Below are 19,694 nucleotides of genomic sequence, written 5' to 3'. Positions count from 1 at the left end.
AAGTTCAGCCTGTGTTTTGTGTAAAGTTCCCAAGTTCAGCCTGTGTTTTGTGTAAAGTTCCCAAGTTCAGCCTGTGTTTTGTGTAAAGTTCCCAAGTTCAGCCTGTGTTTTGTGTAAAGTTCCCAAGTTCAGCCTGTATTTTGACAGGTGCTTAGGATCCCTCGCTTGCAGTTAGCTAAATACATAAAATCACATGTTCTGCACAACACAATTTCTATAAATGCCATGTATAAAAATAAATATTGTAAGCTTCACAGATTTACTTGAGATCTCTGCCAACAAGATACTAATGTCTTTTTGTAATTATAATTAAGTTACTAAGACAAAGTTAAGGCAGACCAAAAACTCACAAAACTGTTTCATCTGCACGGTACATCTGTGTACTAAAAGTGTTTACTGTATTCCCAAGAGATTGGCTACCCACTAGGCAAGGGGAATTTGTATTTAAACTGGTACAAGGAGTAATAAGCAATAGTTTTATGTTGACACTAACATTTAATAATAATAATAATAACACTAACACTGAGTTGGCCTCATATCTAAAAAAAAAAAAAAGAAGTGAAATACAGGGTACAGAGTGTAAAGAACATGTGTAAACAAGGGTCTTTTACACTTTCCCTCTACGCTGTACTTAGGGCCCTATTAACAGACCCTGCACTTCTCCATGAATACAGTTCTGGCGGTGTTCAGCAGTGCTGTATTTATAAGAGGTGGGCTGGGGTAGGATGTGGATATGACTCCCCCTAGCTTGTGGATCTTTGAAAATTGCACTTTGGACCTTTCTCTAAATTCAGTACAAATGGTAAAGTTCAGGGTTCACAAATCCCATGGGCACAAGTGCTTTGTAGATAGTATCTAATGGGTTTAATTTTGCTCCCTAAAAGTGTTTTTATATGTAATAGGATTTCTATTCTTGGCAACTTCATTTGGTCTTCATTTTTTATAGTTTTTAAATAATTTGCCTTCTTCTTTTGCCTCATTATAACTTTCAGATGATGGTCAATGACTCTGCAAGCCAAAAACTAAGATTACAATATTATTGCTATTGTTACTTTTTACTTATATTTCTGTTCAAGCCCCTTTCCTATTCATCTTTCAGCATTTCATTTAAACCACTGCTTAGGTGCTGGGTAACTTTGACCCTGACAACCAGATAGCTGTTCCAAACTGGAGAGCTGTTGAAGAGAAAGCTAAATCATTTAAAAACAAAATAAATAAAAAATGAAGACCAACTGTAAATTGTCTCAGAAGGTGAATACAGCATTTGAGTCTGTGGGATTAATAAAATAAGGTTTAATGTATCAAAAGCTTAGTAAATGTGGATTTTTCCTTCATATGAAATTTTTAAAACATCCTAAAGAACCTAGAGGGTAATTGTTTAACAAAATGAATTATTTACCAAGTAAAAGTGAAAATAATGCTGGTAGAAATATGGGTTCCAACAGATATCACACGATCAATAGAAATATTTAATCATAATGTGTGTATTGCTAGTCTTGGCCGTAACATCTTACATTTTTATAGTCTCAGTAAGTCAATTTGTTACTTTTGTTATTTTAGATGGCTCATATGTATCAGTTCCATCACCTCTTGGGAAAATAAAAAGCATGACTAAAGGTAACTTATGTTTGCCCAGAAAGACAAGGAAATTTAATGTTTCATGTTTCGTTTTTTTTATTTACTAAAGGATGGTTAATATATCATGACCAAGTATGCCTTGCAATAGTGATACGGCAAATATATAGACACACAAAATGAATCATTTTGAGCATCAGGAAAACAGCATTAGAGTTTATAAATGATCTTGACATAGAACTTATTCACATTCCAGCAACAGAAACTCCAGTGGGTCGTCTCAGATATATTTGGCAACCATTAACAATTAAACAGATTTCCAAATGAAGTGAAGTGGTGTTTTTGAAGTTTATAGTTGTTGAGTGATTTTTTTCACTCAGTGTTCTTTCTTTTTAGGCCACTTAACTTATCAATTCTTATAAATAAATAAATAGCATTTAAATACAGTTGATATTACCAATTTATTGGCAGTATATACTTTGTACAATCAAGGGAGTTAGAAACCAGAAAGCAGTGTGCAAAATACAAAAAGGCCACAATCAGCCATTTTTTGTACTATGTACAGTACATTTCAGAGATGACTATAGAGCTGCATACCTTCTACAGCAATACCTTCATGAGTGGCGCTATGAGGGGAGGGGTCATTTAGGTGTTCCCCCCCCCCCACCCTCTACCCTTTCCTTTAACTTGTGCATCATTCAGACCCACAAGTTAGGGAGCGGAAGAGGATGCAGGCCTTAATTAGACCCATATCATAGCATCTGCCCTATGGAAGGTGTTAAATGTAAAGTTGGTCTTCACCCCCTGAAGCTGATTGTTTTTATCCAATGCAAGGCGCACAGACTGCAGCCAGACCCAGGGAAGAAGTGGTTGCTAAATAAGATCTAAGGGCACTCTTGCACCTCTTCCAGAGCCATTGTACATTGTACCCCTCAAATGTATTATTAAGTGGTTTCTTTATGTGGCCATGTGTGTAGCAAGGTGTATACTTCACACTGAAATCGACATTGGTTGTATCCCTTTCTACACCAAATTATATTGCCAGACGTTAAACGGTCTTTTCTCAGTGACTTGTGATCCTCTAAGTCTAGAGTGGTGTAAAATAATGTTGTGGACTAAAATAAATGATACCTTTATAAGAACATTTATTTCTCTGCAAAAGAGAATCTCTGCAAGACTGCATATCTCTACATTCATTCACAAAAATATAATGTATTATATAATATTTAAAGGGAATATTGTGACCCTTTTTGTAAAATATAAGGATATTCTAAGTTACCAAGGGTTTTATGACCATATAAAGGCACAACACTGAGTGCTTTTATATAGGTTATGGAACTGTACATTATTTTCTGTAATACACAAGTGTCATGTGACACAAATGGCATCAATAAGCATTGATTATAACCAGTAACATCACTAAGCTCTGTTCATGGCTCTTGTGTATTGTATATTTATAATATACACATTTTGCAAAACTGTACTTGGTGACAATTCCCAGACATATCTCAAAACACATGTACAGGTATGGGATCTATTATCCAGAATGCTCAGGACCTGCGGTTTTCCAGATAAGGGATCTTTCTGTAATTTGGGTCTTCATACTCTAAAGGTGGCCATACACACTAAGATCTGCTCGCTTGGCGAGGTCACCAAGCGAGCGGATCTTCTCCCGATACCCCGGCCTATGGGTGGGCGATATCGGGCTAATTCGTCATTTGGCCCAAACAATCAAAAGGTAAAGGTGCCCGTCGGTTCAAGGACCGCATCAACGAGCCAATCAAACCTGCCCGATCGAGATGTCGGTCAGGCAGATGTTGGTCGGGCAGGCCCGTCATTAGTTCCTATACATGGGCCGATAAGCTGCCGAATCGGTCTAAGGGACTGATATTGGCAGCTAGAATCGGCCCGCATATGACCACCTTAAGTCTACAAAAAATCATTTAAACATTACATAAACCTAATTGTTGATTGTTTTGCCTCCAATAAGGATTAATTATATAGTAGTTAGGATCAAGTACAAGGTACTTAGGAAAAAGGAAATATTTTTAAAAATGTTGAATTACTTGATTAAAATTGAGTCTATGGGAGATGACCTTCCCATAATTCAGACCTTTCTGGATAATGGGTTACTGGATATAGGATCCCATACCTGTATATTATTGCCAATCATTATTCTTAAAAAGTTTTTGGTTTTCATTTTTCTAGTGGATTTCTGGAAAGTGGCCCATAACAGTTGCTATGTGGTGCGCATTTTAAAAATACAACAAAAAATTATTCCAGTATCTTCTTGATGAAATAGTTTTCATTAAATTTTGAATCATGGGTCATGGGTTAGTCTAAGGATACATTTCGAGTAAGACTTAAAATACATTATTCCTAAATTTGGCTCAGAATATGACATTATTTACCAATTACTGCTTTCCCTGTTTCAATTAAATTGAACATATCTTGGCATAAATATATTAGTGTAGTGCAAGCAGATTGTGATTAGAATCTCAGTGTAACAGCAACAGATGCATTTAATAATAAATATCAAAGAAAACATGTTGGAACATTTAATTTGGGCATGATTCCAATCTGGAAGGGGCACAATGACCATATTTATTAGGTAAAGCATTCCTTTGTTTAGAGACATTATTATAATAGTGCATTTGTTTTACAACTCTTTTGCAGAAAAGGCAGATGTGCTCCTGTTACGTGCTAGCTTGCCTTCTCACTTTCATCTTCAGATGTCCGAAATTGAATTTCATGAAATAATAGGTTCAGGTGAGGAAAAAATAAAGCATTACTCCTTTATAGGTTTTGTTGCATAATAAGGCAAATAATCCTTTCTTTTTGTGTGTTGTAGGTTCGTTTGGAAAAGTGTATAAAGGAAGATGTAGAAATAAAATAGTTGCAATCAAAAGGTAAACATCAAAAATAGTGTTTTCATTTTTCAGGTATGAATAAAAGCCGTTATACTTTGGTTTAGAAGAACAGAAATATCTGTGAGAGAAAATATTAAATACATGGCTTATTGAAATGGCCAAATGATCCAACTCAATCCCATTTTAGCCTTTTAGGTTCCAGCTCATGGTACCTATCAGAAAGGGCATGTGTTGGACAAATACCACCAATAAAAGTTAAAATGAAATTCACATCTACTAAGCATTTTAAACTAAAATGTTTTTGTTTTCATTTTATCAATATCCCTGCCTTATTAGATACAGAGCAAACACCTATTGTTCAAAGTCTGATGTGGACATGTTTTGTCGTGAAGTTTCCATTCTTTGTCGACTCAACCACCCCTGTGTGATTCAGTTTGTGGGTGCTTGCCTTGATGATCCAAGTCAGTTTGCCATTGTGACTCAATATATCTCTGGAGGTTCACTCTTCTCTTTGCTGCATGAACAAAAAAGGTAAATCTGCTCATTAGGCAAGCTATTACAAAAATGAAGATGAAATATAGAAGTAAGAACATTTCTAAATATGATCAATTAAAAATACTGTACTATTACACTTATACTTTACTGTTATTCTTCACAACCCCCCTCTAGATGCTCTGTCTCTGTACATGCAGGCTTTGTGTTGGAGTATGTTGTTTTGACAGTTTTAATATATTGTCTTGGCCAGTGATACCCAATCAGTGGCTTATGACCAACATGTTGCTCACCATCCCCTTGGATGTTGCTACCAGTGGCCTCAAATCAGGCGCCCATTGGAGGCTCATTTTGAAGGCATAAAACCATGTGTACTGCCAAACAGAGCCTCCCGTAGTCTTCCAGTCCACATTGGGTTACCAAATAACCAACCACAGCCCTTTCTGGGTGCCCTCTAGGAACTTTTTTCTTGCTTGTGTTGCTCCACAGCATTTTTTATATTTAAATTTTGCTCACGAGTAAAAAGGTTGGGGACCCCTGGTCTAGGCTTAACGAGCACATACCAATATATATGACCTAACTAGCAATCAAAATCCAAATAAAGGTTCTGTCCATAATGTGGATTCCCATTAGTGAAGTCTACTAAAAAAACATTTGAACACGTTAAAATAATCAAGTTACTTTTCGCTAACCCCTTCTGTATAGTCTGTCTCTGTGTATGCAGGCTTTGTTTTGGAACTGGCTGTTTTGACAGTTCTAATAAAGGTTCATTTGCTCTGCTTTTGATTCTTTTTTGGTTTTATTACTGCTGGTTTAAATATTAACAACTGGGTTCTGACATTAGGAGACTTACACACAGATTTTCTGTAATTTCTAATATTTATTTATTCTATATTATGCATCTATTATATTATGCCAACCTTCCACATGCAGTCTTTTCTTTTTTTGACTTGATATAAGCTTAATCATACTCTATAAATCAGACATATACATTTCAGTGCAGATTGTCAACTAAAATGTGTTTTGTATTTATTACAGAAACCTCGACCTGCAGTCAAAATTAATAATTGCAGTTGATGTTGCCAAAGGAATGGAATACTTACATAACCTAACCTACCCTATTATACATCGTGACTTGAATAGGTATGACATGCATGAATTTTTGGTTAATTGAGATTGCTGCTGAGTATTGCTTTTCATGTGCCACAGATCTCTTTGGCGTTTAAAAAGTAAATATCCAGTTGGATATAACTATAAATTATTGGGAAAGAAGCTGGCCCAGTAGATAGTTTGGCTAGCTGAATATGAGATTATCTGGGTTTTTTTAGAGGGATTTAAGCATTAAGTAGGGATGATATGTAACTCTTGGAGGGAACATAGAGGAAGAGAATAGAGAGAAGATTTATTTAGTAATATTTGATACATTTAGTTTAGAGTACATCAGTAAAACAATCTATGTTGTAACTGTGTCAGCAGTCAGCATATATTTCCTGTATATAAATATATGAAATCCATAAACGTAGTAGTTAGAATTTGCCTTCAGGTGAAATATAGAAATGACAACCTAAGGTACTTGTATATTTTGGTTCTATTAAAGAAACCAAGTACTTTTTATATAAAACGTGCATTTGCATTGTGTTTTGTTCAGCCTTTTGACTGTATACTGTGTATGCTGGAATTTGTGTTTCTGATAACACACATCTACAACAAAATAAACACTTGGGGGCAGATTTATTAATCATTGTCTGAAAAATGTTCCTAACATTTAAGAAAGTGTTGTGAATTGACACAGCAGATAGATCTGTCAAATTGTTTTAAAGTTTACTTTACTACTGTGATTAGTCGGACACATTCATTTTTCACTGATGGTATTGCTCAGTGATGCTCAACATCAGTCCTGAGCACTAACACCCATTTGAATCCTTCCTCCCTGATACAAATCAGATGAGGAGAGAGAGAAATCAAATAGCTGTTTACACTGAATCAATTGTTTCAGCATGAAGCATAAATTATAAAATCTGAAACAATTTGATATCCTTATAATGACTTGCTAAAAACAATAATTATCCATCCTTAATAAATCAGGCCCTCATGTTTTTCTAAAAAAATATTTTTTTTTATAAAAAAAAAACCATGTTGTCTGTACAAGGCACCTGATCAAAATTTTCTGTCCAGCCGGATCAACAAGACAACCAATATCCAAGGCCTTTGCCAATATTGGTAGCCTCATCTCCTGCCATTCACACACTGAATAGGGTTGGTGTTCGGTAGGGTCAAAGCTACCTGCGGTTTTCCCAATTTGGAAAACCGGACAGGATTCTTGAAGACTGACATGACGATGCCGATTGCCGTGTCATAGCCCATCTCGTGAGGACGTGCCCAAGCTCCAGTAACGTCACGCCCTACCCCTGTGCAGTCACACCCCTCTCCCTGTCCGGAGTTCCCGGGCAGGAGAGGTGGCAACCCTAGCACTGAATATCATACAAAACTTTGTTTTGTACAATAATATTGTTGCGTGTATGACCAACTTTGCAGTCTTTCATTTTGCACAGGAATCCTATTTACTGTATTCCCAATTATTTCCTGAAATGGAATGTAATTCTGTTTCATTCATTATATAGGTAAAATGTGTAGCTTTCTTAGCTTCCTCTCTAAATCAGGCTCATGCGATTCTAAGCTTTTCAGCCCTCCCCCTGTTGTTTGCTTCACGCTGCTGGCACAAAAGGAGATTAGTCGGCCACGATAAATCTTCTCTACCATGAGCGACTAATTTTTTGCAAATGCTTTCCCACTAGTAATAAAATAAATCGCAGATGGGAAAACATACATATGGCTTTAGTTTTTTGAAGTCAACTGAAGTTGCCTCATGAGGACAGTGACTTTGGAAAAAGGAAGCACTGCACTGTGCAACTAAACTACAAAATTACATGTAGTATGGGATCTTCTGTGTGGAATGCTTGGTTAATAGCATAAGAGCTTTCTTGATAATGGGTTTTTTAAGTAATTATTCATATATCTTTTTGTTGCAAAGAGAGAGAGCCACATGCCAGTGCCCTTCATAAAAGCTAAGGGCAGGAAATAATTAATAGATCCTTAGGCCTTCCTTACACAGGGAATAGGTACCAGAACCAGGATGTCTGAGCCAGTAAGGGAGTTAACCCTTTTTTGGGTCCCCTACATAGCATTTCTATCACAAACCATTATAGTTTTAATATTATATGAGTCTGTATATTTCTTGCACATTTATTGAGTGATAATATGAAATCTTAACTGAAGAAGTTTTGCTTGGGAGAGTCCAGATTTTATTCATTCTGGAAACAAATATCTAAAAAGAATTTGAGTTTCTCACTTGACTGTTTTCTTTAATAACAGTGCTACTGATATCATATGCATCAGTGTTGAGACTAACTATACTACTTTCATTTCCAATTTGTTATGCATCTTGGGTCTAAATAGTTCAGTTTTTCCCTTAAATGTTTTTAACCTTTGATTTTGCACGGATCAGTTCCAGTTGTAGAACAATTAGATGTTTTCTATCCCTGCTTCTCTTATACGTAGTATTATTTAGCCATTATTGTTTTATTTGTTTGAGGGAATAAAACTGAAATGGATTTTATCTCCTGCTTGTGATTACGCTCTCACTAAGCAGTAACGCAAGCAATGGGATTATAGTTCTGTGAAAACAAAAGGGATAAAGTTCCCAAATGAATTATTTTATGGGACTGAAGACAGAAATATAACCAACATTTTGCAGCACCCTGCATTTTAAAATGTAAGGCAACCCAAATGTTATTATCTCCTCAACCTAAAAGCAAAATGAAAGCAAATGTAAAGCATTTATTTTAAAGAATTATTATGCAGGCAAGACAGATTGATATTAATTCTTTATAATACCTGTATGTATGTATAACTTTATTTATAAAGCGCTACTTATGTACGTAGCGCTGTACAGTAGAATACATTAATACAAACGGGATTATTAAGATATAATAGATAAATACAAAAAACAACAATAAATACAGATAGATACAAGATAAATAGAGTTGCCATAAGTTAAGAGTCAAAGACACAAGAGGATGGAGGTCCCTGCCCCGTAGAGCTTACAATCTATATAAAATCTATACCTGTGACCAATATACTAAGGTTGTAATAATGCACCCAGAGTTTTTTTTAATATTATATATAAGGCAAGGATTATGCAATGTTCTATAAAGAGCTCTGTTTCTAACTTAGAGAAATACATATATCACTAACATTTACTTGCTCTCTGTGCAGCACTGATAAGCCCACTGATAGCTGGTTAGCTGTCACTGCAGTGGCTAAAGGAACATTAACAGATGCCTAGGTTGAGGAGGCAGCAGTGCTAGCAGAGAAACTTGTAGTGAAGCAAGAAGGGCTGGCTAATGCTGGTTGTGCATGAGACTGCTGCTGTGTATAAGAGTGAGCACTGTGGGTGACTCCAAGGGGGCCATTTTCTAACGTTGTATTTCTGATTCAGGGTTTTTTAGTGCTAAAATCTGCAGAAAAAAGTTGGAAATTTTGTCGAGATTTACTATGGGTCAAAACAGCTAAATATCCGAATCCGATAATTCGCCAGTTAAAACTTGTCTAGATCATGTAGAAGTCAATGGCAGATGTCTCTTCCCTTTCCTGGAGGATCCTTCTTTGCTTCAAAACGTTAGAGGTTTTTGGACTTTTGATGCTGGTGTTTTGTGCAACAATTTAAAAAAGTGGAGGTTTCGGTGCAACAGTTTGCAACTTTTTTGTGACTTTTCAAACTTTTTAGTAAATGTCAGACATTCGTGGAAATGACTTTATTTGAATTTTTAAAAAGAATAAAAGTAGCAAAGTTAGAGTTTTAGTAAATCTGCCTGAAATGTTCTCTGCATAGAAAAGATCACTGTGGAAAAAGCTGCCATGAAAAGATGCAGACACAAAAAACTGCCCAATGTATTATGCACAGGAAATGTAGCAAAGTAAAAAGTTGCTACCATTACGTCACCGCATAAACCCATGTAAATGGGACTTTTCTAGGAGCCTTAAGGAATTTCTTCCCAGAATCCTGTTATGACTTATTTGCATACGTATGAGGCGGTCTCCTTAATCCATTTAGCTTGTTCGTGAATCCCCACTACTGGCTCTACCTAAGCTGATCAGAAAACCCTGCACTACACTGATGAGCCCCAAGAAGGGCGAAACCGGGTTGTAGTTGGGAAACTGATCAGCTATTATCCTGGCTTCTGCTTTAAACCCAGTGGGTGAGTTTTAGCCTATAGGATAAACCCATGTAAATGGGACTTTTCTAGGAGCCTTAAGGAATTTCTTCCCAGAATCCTGTTATGGCTTATTTGCATACGTATGAGGCGGTCTCCTCAATCCTTTTAGCTTGTTCGTGAGTCACCGCAAATAAACACCTATTGACTACAATGCATACTGCAATTTTTGCCATTTTATTATTTTTTTTTTGTACGATTTGTGAAATGTTTGCAAAGGGAAAATGGGACAGATCACTATCCAAAATGTGTCTTAAATGAGGAAAACCTCTTGGTCTCCCACAAGTGCCACAAGGAAAGCTGTCTGTAACATTCTCAGTAGTGTTTTAACTAGAATACCATGATGAATACCTATTAATTTAAATAACCCCTAAATAAAGGATCTGCTTAATATCAGTCTAAATTTCTGCTTTCTTCAGTGTCAGCAGTACATTAGGTCGAGAATAATGTATTGACAATTTATATTATCTGCAGTGTACATTATGAAGATAAAACAATGCATAGTGATCTTTTATTCATGCTATTCATGTATTCATTGTGGAGAAGATTCACAATTATGCCCTGGAAAGCAGTTTTCACAAAATATAATGTTACATTTTTAGTTCTACAAACAAAACTATTTTACAGCTCTATTTAAACATTTGCAATAAAATCACTTTTCTCCTTTTTTCCCACTGCTGGTTGCATTTATTATATTTTTATAGTTAGGGAAACCATAGCAGAGAAAGAAACAATAGGAGGCAATACAGACCTTAGTGGTAATATTATGTATGAACACTCCTGTTGCTAGTGAACATTAGATTTAATAAGCATTACTGAAAAAATCTGGTTTAACACAACATCAGCAACATTCACAAATATGAAAGATGATACTTTTATAAATAGTTTGGGTAGGATACATTACACTTTACCTTAAAGGCACAGGCATGATATTGTTTCTACCACTGAGAGATTTCCAAGCATTTCTTGCATGTATCATTTTGTTTATAATAATACATAGATGATTATTTTTTAAAATAATCATGGCAGGGTTTAATCTCAAGTTGGTAATAAGTTGCTGAACTTGATCATAATGTGGGAAGTGCTGCTTTTCATTTTCTGTGGCCTTTTCCAAAATTAAATTTTCCCTGCCAAATTATCAGATCAGTTCTGCTTTTTCCTCTCCTCTGCTATGCTTTGTACAAGTCTAGGATCTATTATCCGGAATGCTTGGGAATTTGGGTTTTCTGGATATGGCACCTTTCATTTAGATCACAATATAATCTGCTAAAAATCTTTAAACTTTAAATAAACCCAATAGGATATTGGGTTTTGCCACCATGTTAGTTTCATGCAGGTTAGGTATCCTCAAGTACAAGGGAAGATTATAAAAAAGACTGTATGAGAGATTGCCTTCCTGTTATTTGGAGCTTTCAGGATAAGAAATTCAATACCTGTACCAAATACAAAGAGGTGGCTTATAAATGAAGGTCGAGCATTTGTTTAGATCAGCAAACAATTCTTAATACAGTCCATATTTTGTTGTTAGTATATTTTACTGTGGGTTTAATTATTTGTATTTAAAGAAGTGGGAGTTATTTAGTAAAGTTGGTAAGTGCTGCAATAGATCTGCTTTCCCAAGTGCAATGTTTTTACCCACAATGCTGTTCTTTTTTTCCAAAATTAGCAATTTGGAGTACCAGTGTCAATATAATTAGAATCCACGTTTATAGAGAACTCAGAAGTTAAGTTCAAGTTTTGCTCCATCAAAGCAGCATTCCTTTAGCACCACAAAAGGTGTGTGTTATTCAGTAGGTGCAAGTCAGTTGCATGTTCAAGCAAAAACATTCAAGTAGAGCTCAGGCAGTAACACCTCCTGAAAGCAGGTATTTATTCCAGTGCTTCCTTGCATCTATGTGCCCAATACTTTCCAGTTTGTTGGACTTTGCTGTAAAATGGAAGGTTTGAAATCTCATATAAACTGCTACATTAAGCAAATCCTTTATGCCACATACTTTGGTAAACCTGAGCATTAAACTATTTAGTAGTTCCCTGGCATTCATATTTATGTTGCTACCTAATGACATGTGGAAGTTAGGATGCTGCAAAGTGCAGAAATGTCATCAAAACCGTGAATCTTTTGTGGAATATTTACAGAATACGCTACTGTATATCTGAGATACCATTGCTGTTGGGTAGTTTGGAGTAGAAAGACATATTTATCCATTTTGGATTTGTCACAATGTTTTCTTTTAAAAAGTTATAGTTTCCTAGGGTAAATCTACTGTGGAATTTTGGCCTTGAAATATAAAGTAAATGTAAAGTCGTTGGGGCATTGCTTTGATAACTTGGTATTGCAATGCTGGGAGTTTGTGACCTATACAGTTTTATTTTATTATATAACATAAAATATGGTTTTGAGATACATATATGGGTGCCGATGAGTAGGTACCGCTCACACAGGACTTCATTTTGAATATTATATTGAAGTAAATATTGAAAATGAATTCTAAGTCATGTGTGAGTGGTACCTACTCATCAGCACCTGTTGATTGAAACCTCCGAGGTCTGCACCCAGGCGCAATACCTTTCGATAACATGAGTGCAGCATTCCCTGGGCAAAAGTGCTTGTTAGATGAGCACGTTCTTGTGCCCTTAGTGCTCTAGCCCTTGTGTCCCGGAAAACAGTGAATTATTCCTCATATCTTGTTACAGAAGCTGAATTACACAAAAAGTCACCAGATTTTGAAAGCTTGGTTGTCCTGGGCAAATAATACAGTATATAAAGTGAAAAAAAACAAAACAGTGGAAGAGTTCAAAAATTAGCTGGCAGTTAGGAGAAGACTTACTAATGCTAAATAATTGCAGTTAAACTTTTATGAATGGTTTATTGGGAGTTATTGTTAATAATAGCTCTATGGAATGCTGTATTTTTTATATGGTATTTAATAAAGGCATACATTTTTAACTGCTAATGCTGGACACCAATATACTATTTGGTAATCACTGATAATTCATTTTTGAAGATTTGGCAGGAGTCTAAATTCTTTCTTTGCAATTTTTACTTAAGCGTGGTGCTTTGACCTTCTTCTGCATGTTTTTTTCAAAATCTTCTTTTAAGCCACAAAGGCTAAATAATTTCACCTTTGCAAAATCTTTGCTGATGCAGAGACTTTCAACAGCAGTCACAAGCCAGTCACAAAAGGAACAGCTGTAAAACTGATAATGAATTCCATTCAAACTAAAGAAAAAAAACTATAAAAGAGAGATTAACTGTATCATGACTATAAAGACCTGCAAATCACAGATTAACCAATGTCCTGCTGCAAAGGCATGGTTTTATCTCTGGCTTGATAGATCTCTAAAATTAAATGGGGTTATCAGTAATCTTCTTGTTAAATAAGTCTTTTCCTTTGAAAGGTTCTGTATCTCAGTGTGGCGCTGGCCACTAAAATTTATTGCTGCTTTTAAAATACACTTACCTGTAGGAGGAGAAACCTTAATTATGACACCTTTGTTAAAGCCAAATTTAGCAATTGCAGGGAATGACCTTTGAAACATGTTTCATGCATCGTTCCACAGGGATTTCAAAGGCATAGTAATGAACTCAAATTTTAAAGAGCATTCAGTGCAGAAGAAGAGATTAGCAAAGGGAAATGGAAAAGCAGTTAGACTGATCACTACCATACAGATTTATACAGAAGAATCATAGGACAGTGAGCCCCACACGCTGAGTTGCACGTATTAATAGCCAAATACCAGTGATGTGAAAGCATTACTGTGGCAAAGCTGCTGAGTCTTTTTATGACCCTATTTAGGTTCAGAAGTAAGAAAAAAAGCTTGAGTTCTAACAGGCCACTACCAGGTCTGGACTTAGATTAAAAATAGGCCCTGGCATTTCAAATAGACAGACCCCCATCAGCCCACTTAATAATAACTGTCTATGGCATCTTACAGCAGCCCCTATGGCATTTTCTAGAATCCACAAATTGCCATTGTCAGTCCAGGCTTGGCCACTACCTATAAATCTCTCAACTCTCACAGTACTGCCCATATAGCTCCACCTTCTAGGGTGTCAGCTGACAGCACCAGAAAACACTATATTCCCCTCCCAGCAATGCATAATGTAAATTAAATAGAGATTATGATGCATGAATCACAGCTATTCTTGTACAGGTCAGTTTTAATGTCCAATATATTGCATTTTTATTGGACATAGTAGCTTGCAAGAGACATTGAGCTGGGTAGTTCTCATGATTAGTGATGACAGAAATGGTGAAAATTTTGGGAAATGCGGCTAGCAACTGACTTCTTTGACACGCGCAACTTTTTTTTATGTGACTGTGACTTTTCTGATGCTCATCACTACTCATGATAAAACCAGAACCTGTTATATGTGGCATATACCCCAAATAGCTCAAAATGCATTTTGACTTTCTAAGGCCAAAGAAATCCTCCACCCTCTATGTCAGGCATCCTCAATCTATGGCCCGCGGGCTAGATACGGCCTCCCCAAGAAAATTTACCTGCCCCCTCTGTGATCTGATGCGAGGACGTAGCGGGGAGCAGGAGGAAGCAGTGGAGAGCAGACCATGGTATGAGGACATGGTGGGAGGACTTTAGTCCAGCCCCCCAACAGTCTGAGGGACCATGAACTGGCCCCCTGCTTAAAAAGTATGAGGACTCCTGCTCTGTGTGAATCAAGTGTCCTTTAAATGTTCTCACATTAAAATTCTGAGGTTTGTTTTGATGAAGTCAACTTCTAAAATCTTTTTAGTTTCCATGACTTCAAAGGCTTTTAATAAAATGAATCATTTTACATATCACAGTGCTGAAAATGTTCTTGCATACACTGATTTCAAAGTAATTTGCATAATCTGATTTCAGATAAGGAGGTTTATGTTCAAACCAAGAGTTTTTGCCATGTAGGAATTCAGATCATACCCCCCCCTTTATTCAAATAATTTAACTCCTGCAAAGTAATTCTCCCAATGGCAGGCTACAATTGCAAATAAGCGTTTCATCTGTTCTGCTATTAGTTAGTATTACCATGAAGATATTCAGAAACCTATAGCATAACCTTGGGAAATCCAGGTCTTGTATTGATATTGGCTTCCTATTTTTTAACCTTGTTCCTATAAATTAGCAAGCATTTTTTTTAACATGATCTATAAGATGTCAGCTTATTAGGGGTTTGTAACCCAACCAAGTAATAACTTCACTGTGTTCTGGAGCCCCATCTAAAATGGATGCAAGGATAATTAAAAAATCTTTTTTACTATTGAGCAAAAATTAAATAATTCCTACAACACAGAGTATTGGTCAGTGCTTGATATTGTGTTAATTCCACTCATGTCTGGGTTCCAGCTTGACCTTTTAAATCCCTAGATACCTGAGCCTGTTTCTGCAATTTTTATAGAGTTCCTGTATAACTGCACCTGCCACAAATAAGAGCAACATTTTGGAACTTATTATTTAAGTGTCAAATCTTTTACCAGCTACTAAACGACATGCAATAAGGCACAGGTTGTAAGCACAACAAAATGTTGCATCACATGGCCTTGCACTTATGTGCCCTTCAGGTGCACAGTATTACATCAATGATGCACATGCACAGTGAGCCAAGGTTCACTTTGATTGCTTTGGTGCATGAGCGGCTCTCAAATACCTTTTATCAGGTCTTTTTTGCCACACTTTTACATTTAATAACCCCTTTACTGGTGTGATTGCCAAAGCTGGCTGCTGGTATCCTTATCCTGCTCTAGCCTGCTTTAGTTATATATATATGTATGTATGTATGTATGTGTGTGTATTATTGTGTTTATTATCCCATATTAACCTTTGCCTGTTTGTGACCATGATTATTGCTATCTGCTGTGACCTTAGCCTGTCCTTGACAAGGCCAAATTCCACTGGAGGTAGATTTAAATAAAGTTAATAAAATCAACCCAATTGCAATACAAATGTCTGCTGCTACATGGCATTAAAATTTTATGGACACCTTGTTACAATTTAGCTCAGCGGTGTCTGGGAATCTGACTCCTCGTATATTTCTAATCCTCTAGGAGAGGAGCTATCCCAGCAGGGGTTCAATTAGTATTCCCTTGTTAGGAAATAGGCTGCATATGGACAAATATGTATGGACTTTTTTTAAAACTCACAAGAGTAGGGGATGTGTGGTAGGCCTAAGCAATGGGGGGGAAAAGAGTGTTTTGTGCCTGTAATGGATAATAAATGGTCTTAAATTAGTGATGGTCTCTATAATATTATACCTCTGACCCATGGGTCTAAAGACTAGACATCAATTTACACTCAAATAATGGGTTATTACTAGCCATTACACCATGCTCATGCCTTTACTCCAAGAAAAATTACTTGCCAATAATTTGCAAAACATTGAGACATACCCAGCTGTGCCCTCTTTTTAAAATGTATTGATTTACCAACCCCAGATCTAGCAAAAGCTCCTGCAGCTTAAAAGCCCTAAAACAACCTGTGTTCAATGTACTTTCATTACAGTGCCATATATGACACATGTTTATTAATGCTGAGAACAGACATAATTTAGCTAATTAGTGTAATGTACAATATTATAATGCTGAAAAAATAGATCTGTGCCAAGAGAAGAATTTTATCATGGCAAAATGCCTTTTTTCATAGAAACTATTGAAAGTTATAGTATTGTAACTTCCTGTATTACTATACAAGAGCAGCACTCATTGGTCCAATATTCTGAGCATTATTAAACCTCAGCAGCTTCCATCAAATCTCACATGATCATCTCTATATAAAGGCCAGGTGGAAAACTTTAGAAAACTGTGTAATTTTCTGAATGTCAGTAGAAGAGATGTGAAAGGAAATGCACCTAGCTATTATGACAGGGTAGACTGAATCTGATATCTGTTTGATTCATTGGCCTCATTTCGCTGACATAAACTGACATTTGCTTAACATGTCTCTAATGAAAAATTGATAAAATCATCTAAGTAAAAACATCTATACCAACTGTGAGCAGAAAATAGCACAATGCAGCAGAACACATCACCTTTTCCACTGCAGAAATATGCTTATGTACTGTACATTGCAAATGTTTCAAGCTAAAGGGAGATTTTATAAGATTAAAAAAATAATCAGCATTGTTACATTAAATAGTATATGCTTCTTTAAAAAGAAGTTTCTCTGATTATGTTTAATCAGTAATCATTAGGTAATCTATCTCATATTTTTTATATGCCCTTATGCTAGATAAAAATCAAGCTAAGAAAATGTATCTTTTCTTACATACTTTGTGATGAAGGAAAGGCCTTTGCTGAAGCTCAAATTCTCAGGATATATATTCTGTACTTCCAAGGCAGCTAGGACATGCTGAATTCCCTAGAAGATAAAAACAAGCATCTACAGTGATTAAAGTTTAATAGCCTCCAGTAAGCAAGGAAAGTTGTTCACTTGAATATAAAAAAAATGTAAAAATGTTCTCCTATCCCCTCTGCTAAATGGGGGTGTTGGTTGGGAATTGAACGTACAATTATTATTATTATTAACATTTATTTATAAAGTGCCAACATATCCGCAGTGCTGTACAATAAGTGGGTTTCATACACTGGACATACAGAGTAACATATAAAGCAATCAATAACCGATACAAGAGGTGAAGAGAGCCCTGCCCAAAAGAGCTTACAATCTACAAGGAGAAAGAGTTGAGACACAAGGGGGCTGATTTACTAAGACACGAATTTGAATCCGAATTGGAAAAATTCCGACTGGTAAACGAACTTTTTGCGACTTTTTGGTATTTTTTCGTTGCCTTTACGATTTGCGCGAAAAAACGAGAGTTTTTCGTAGCCATTCCGAAAGTTGTGCTTTTTTCGTAGCGTAAAAACTTAAAAGTTTTAACGCCATGAAAAAATCGCAACTTTTCGCGCAAGTTTTAACCCTACGAAAAAATCGGCAGATTTTGCGCAACTTTCGGAATGGCTACGAAAAATTCATATTTTTTGCTCAAATCGTAATAGTAACGAAAAAGTCGCGACAATTTTCCGAAAAAATCGCAAAATACCGATCATTACGAAAAAAACGCAATCTGACGCATTCGGCCCGTTCCTGGGTTAGTAAATGTGCCCCAAGGTGTGGGAATGGGCATGCTAATTGTATATTTGGAAAAAATTAAGATCATGGTGCTACATGCGAGGGACCCATCCTAGGGCTCATTTTTATAATGCAGCAAGCACTTATTTGTGCAACCCCTCTTGCAAGAGTTAACAAGGGTGCAACTTGTGAAAGGTACAGAGCACAGCATTTTAATGTACATGTACATGCCTTGAGTAGGTAAAAGGTACAAGGTTTGCTGTCGAGTCTTGCACTCATAGTCACTATTTTTTGAGCCTGCAAAGTTGCTCTGTCTATCCAAATGCTGTCCACTTAACAGTTGTCACAGTTCATATCTGCTTGCACTGCATTCACTCTCAGGAGATTATCTTTGCAATGGGAGCATATATGGGGAGCAACATGCATTTTGGCAGTAAACATCACAGATCTTTTGCATTTTGCCCCTCTTTTATAAATAAGAATATATATAATAGGATTTCAGAATGTATGCATTCTGAAGTGTGAAATGTAAATGGGTCAACTATGTTTAGTTTTACTTCAAGCTACTGACCCAGCCCCCTAAACAGGACAAGTGGGAGGTCAAAGCTATTCTATTTAGCATATGGGTATATTGTTATATATACACATAACAAACAGTATGAGTGATTTTTTTTTTGCATTCTATCATTCAATAATATGTTTTCTTGAGAGCTGCAAAAACTAAGAGAAAATATAGCAATTTCAAACCTCAGAACAACAGCAGCAATACTACAACAAAAGGGGCCTATTTATTATGCTGTATAAAATGATTTATTTAGAAAAACAGTGTAAAAAGTAGTGTAACTCAGATGGCATATGTGTAAAAGTGTGTTTGATTTTACCCTTCCTGATGACTTGTATTTGACATTATTATTTTACACCACTTCAAACTGTCATAAGCCTATAGGACAATGGCAACCCATATCCCAACAGAAATAGAACAGTAGACTAGAGTGGAAAAGACATGATTCTCAGGACATAGGAAGATGTGCAGAGGAGGAAAGAGACACTCAAAACAAAGGCTACAAGCTACACTTGAATCCCAAGAAATGGATGAACCTTTTCTGAATGTGATGAATCTATCATCCTCTACTCTGTCTCCTGTTCAACTTAAGGTCTTGAGGGTTATCTTTTTTTTACCAGTATATAATTTTGATGTTTTTCACACTATTTTAGATTTTAACAAACTTGTGAAAAAATCGACTTTTTACAAACACTTTTTAACATCCAAGAATGAACAATATTTTATTTCACATGATAATGTTAGTGATGGTATTGATAATTGTGATAATTCAACCAGTGGTTATCTTTTTGATATTGATATTACCATTTGTAATTATTTTACGTTTAAGGAAATAGTTTGTCTTAATTACCTGGAAAG

At 36.0% G+C, this 19,694-nt stretch overlaps 1 protein-coding gene across 2 annotated transcripts in view; it reads left to right on the top strand.

Moving 5' to 3' along the window:
- The window catches only part of tnni3k (TNNI3 interacting kinase), a 118,954-nt gene that overhangs the window by 29,925 nt on the left and 69,335 nt on the right, over nucleotides 1-19,694 (top strand). For both annotated transcript variants that reach the window (NM_001204821.1, XM_031899931.1), the window contains 5 exon segments: nucleotides 1,561-1,617; nucleotides 4,252-4,344; nucleotides 4,427-4,484; nucleotides 4,782-4,976; nucleotides 5,976-6,080. In NM_001204821.1, the coding sequence (NP_001191750.1) occupies nucleotides 1,561-1,617; nucleotides 4,252-4,344; nucleotides 4,427-4,484; nucleotides 4,782-4,976; nucleotides 5,976-6,080 (508 nt within the window).

This window comes from Xenopus tropicalis, chromosome 4 (assembly GCF_000004195.4).
Source record: "Xenopus tropicalis strain Nigerian chromosome 4, UCB_Xtro_10.0, whole genome shotgun sequence".
NCBI lineage: Eukaryota > Metazoa > Chordata > Amphibia > Anura > Pipidae > Xenopus > Xenopus tropicalis.
Note: the sequence above shows the minus strand (reverse complement) of the source record. Positions and strands in the feature narration are given on the sequence as shown.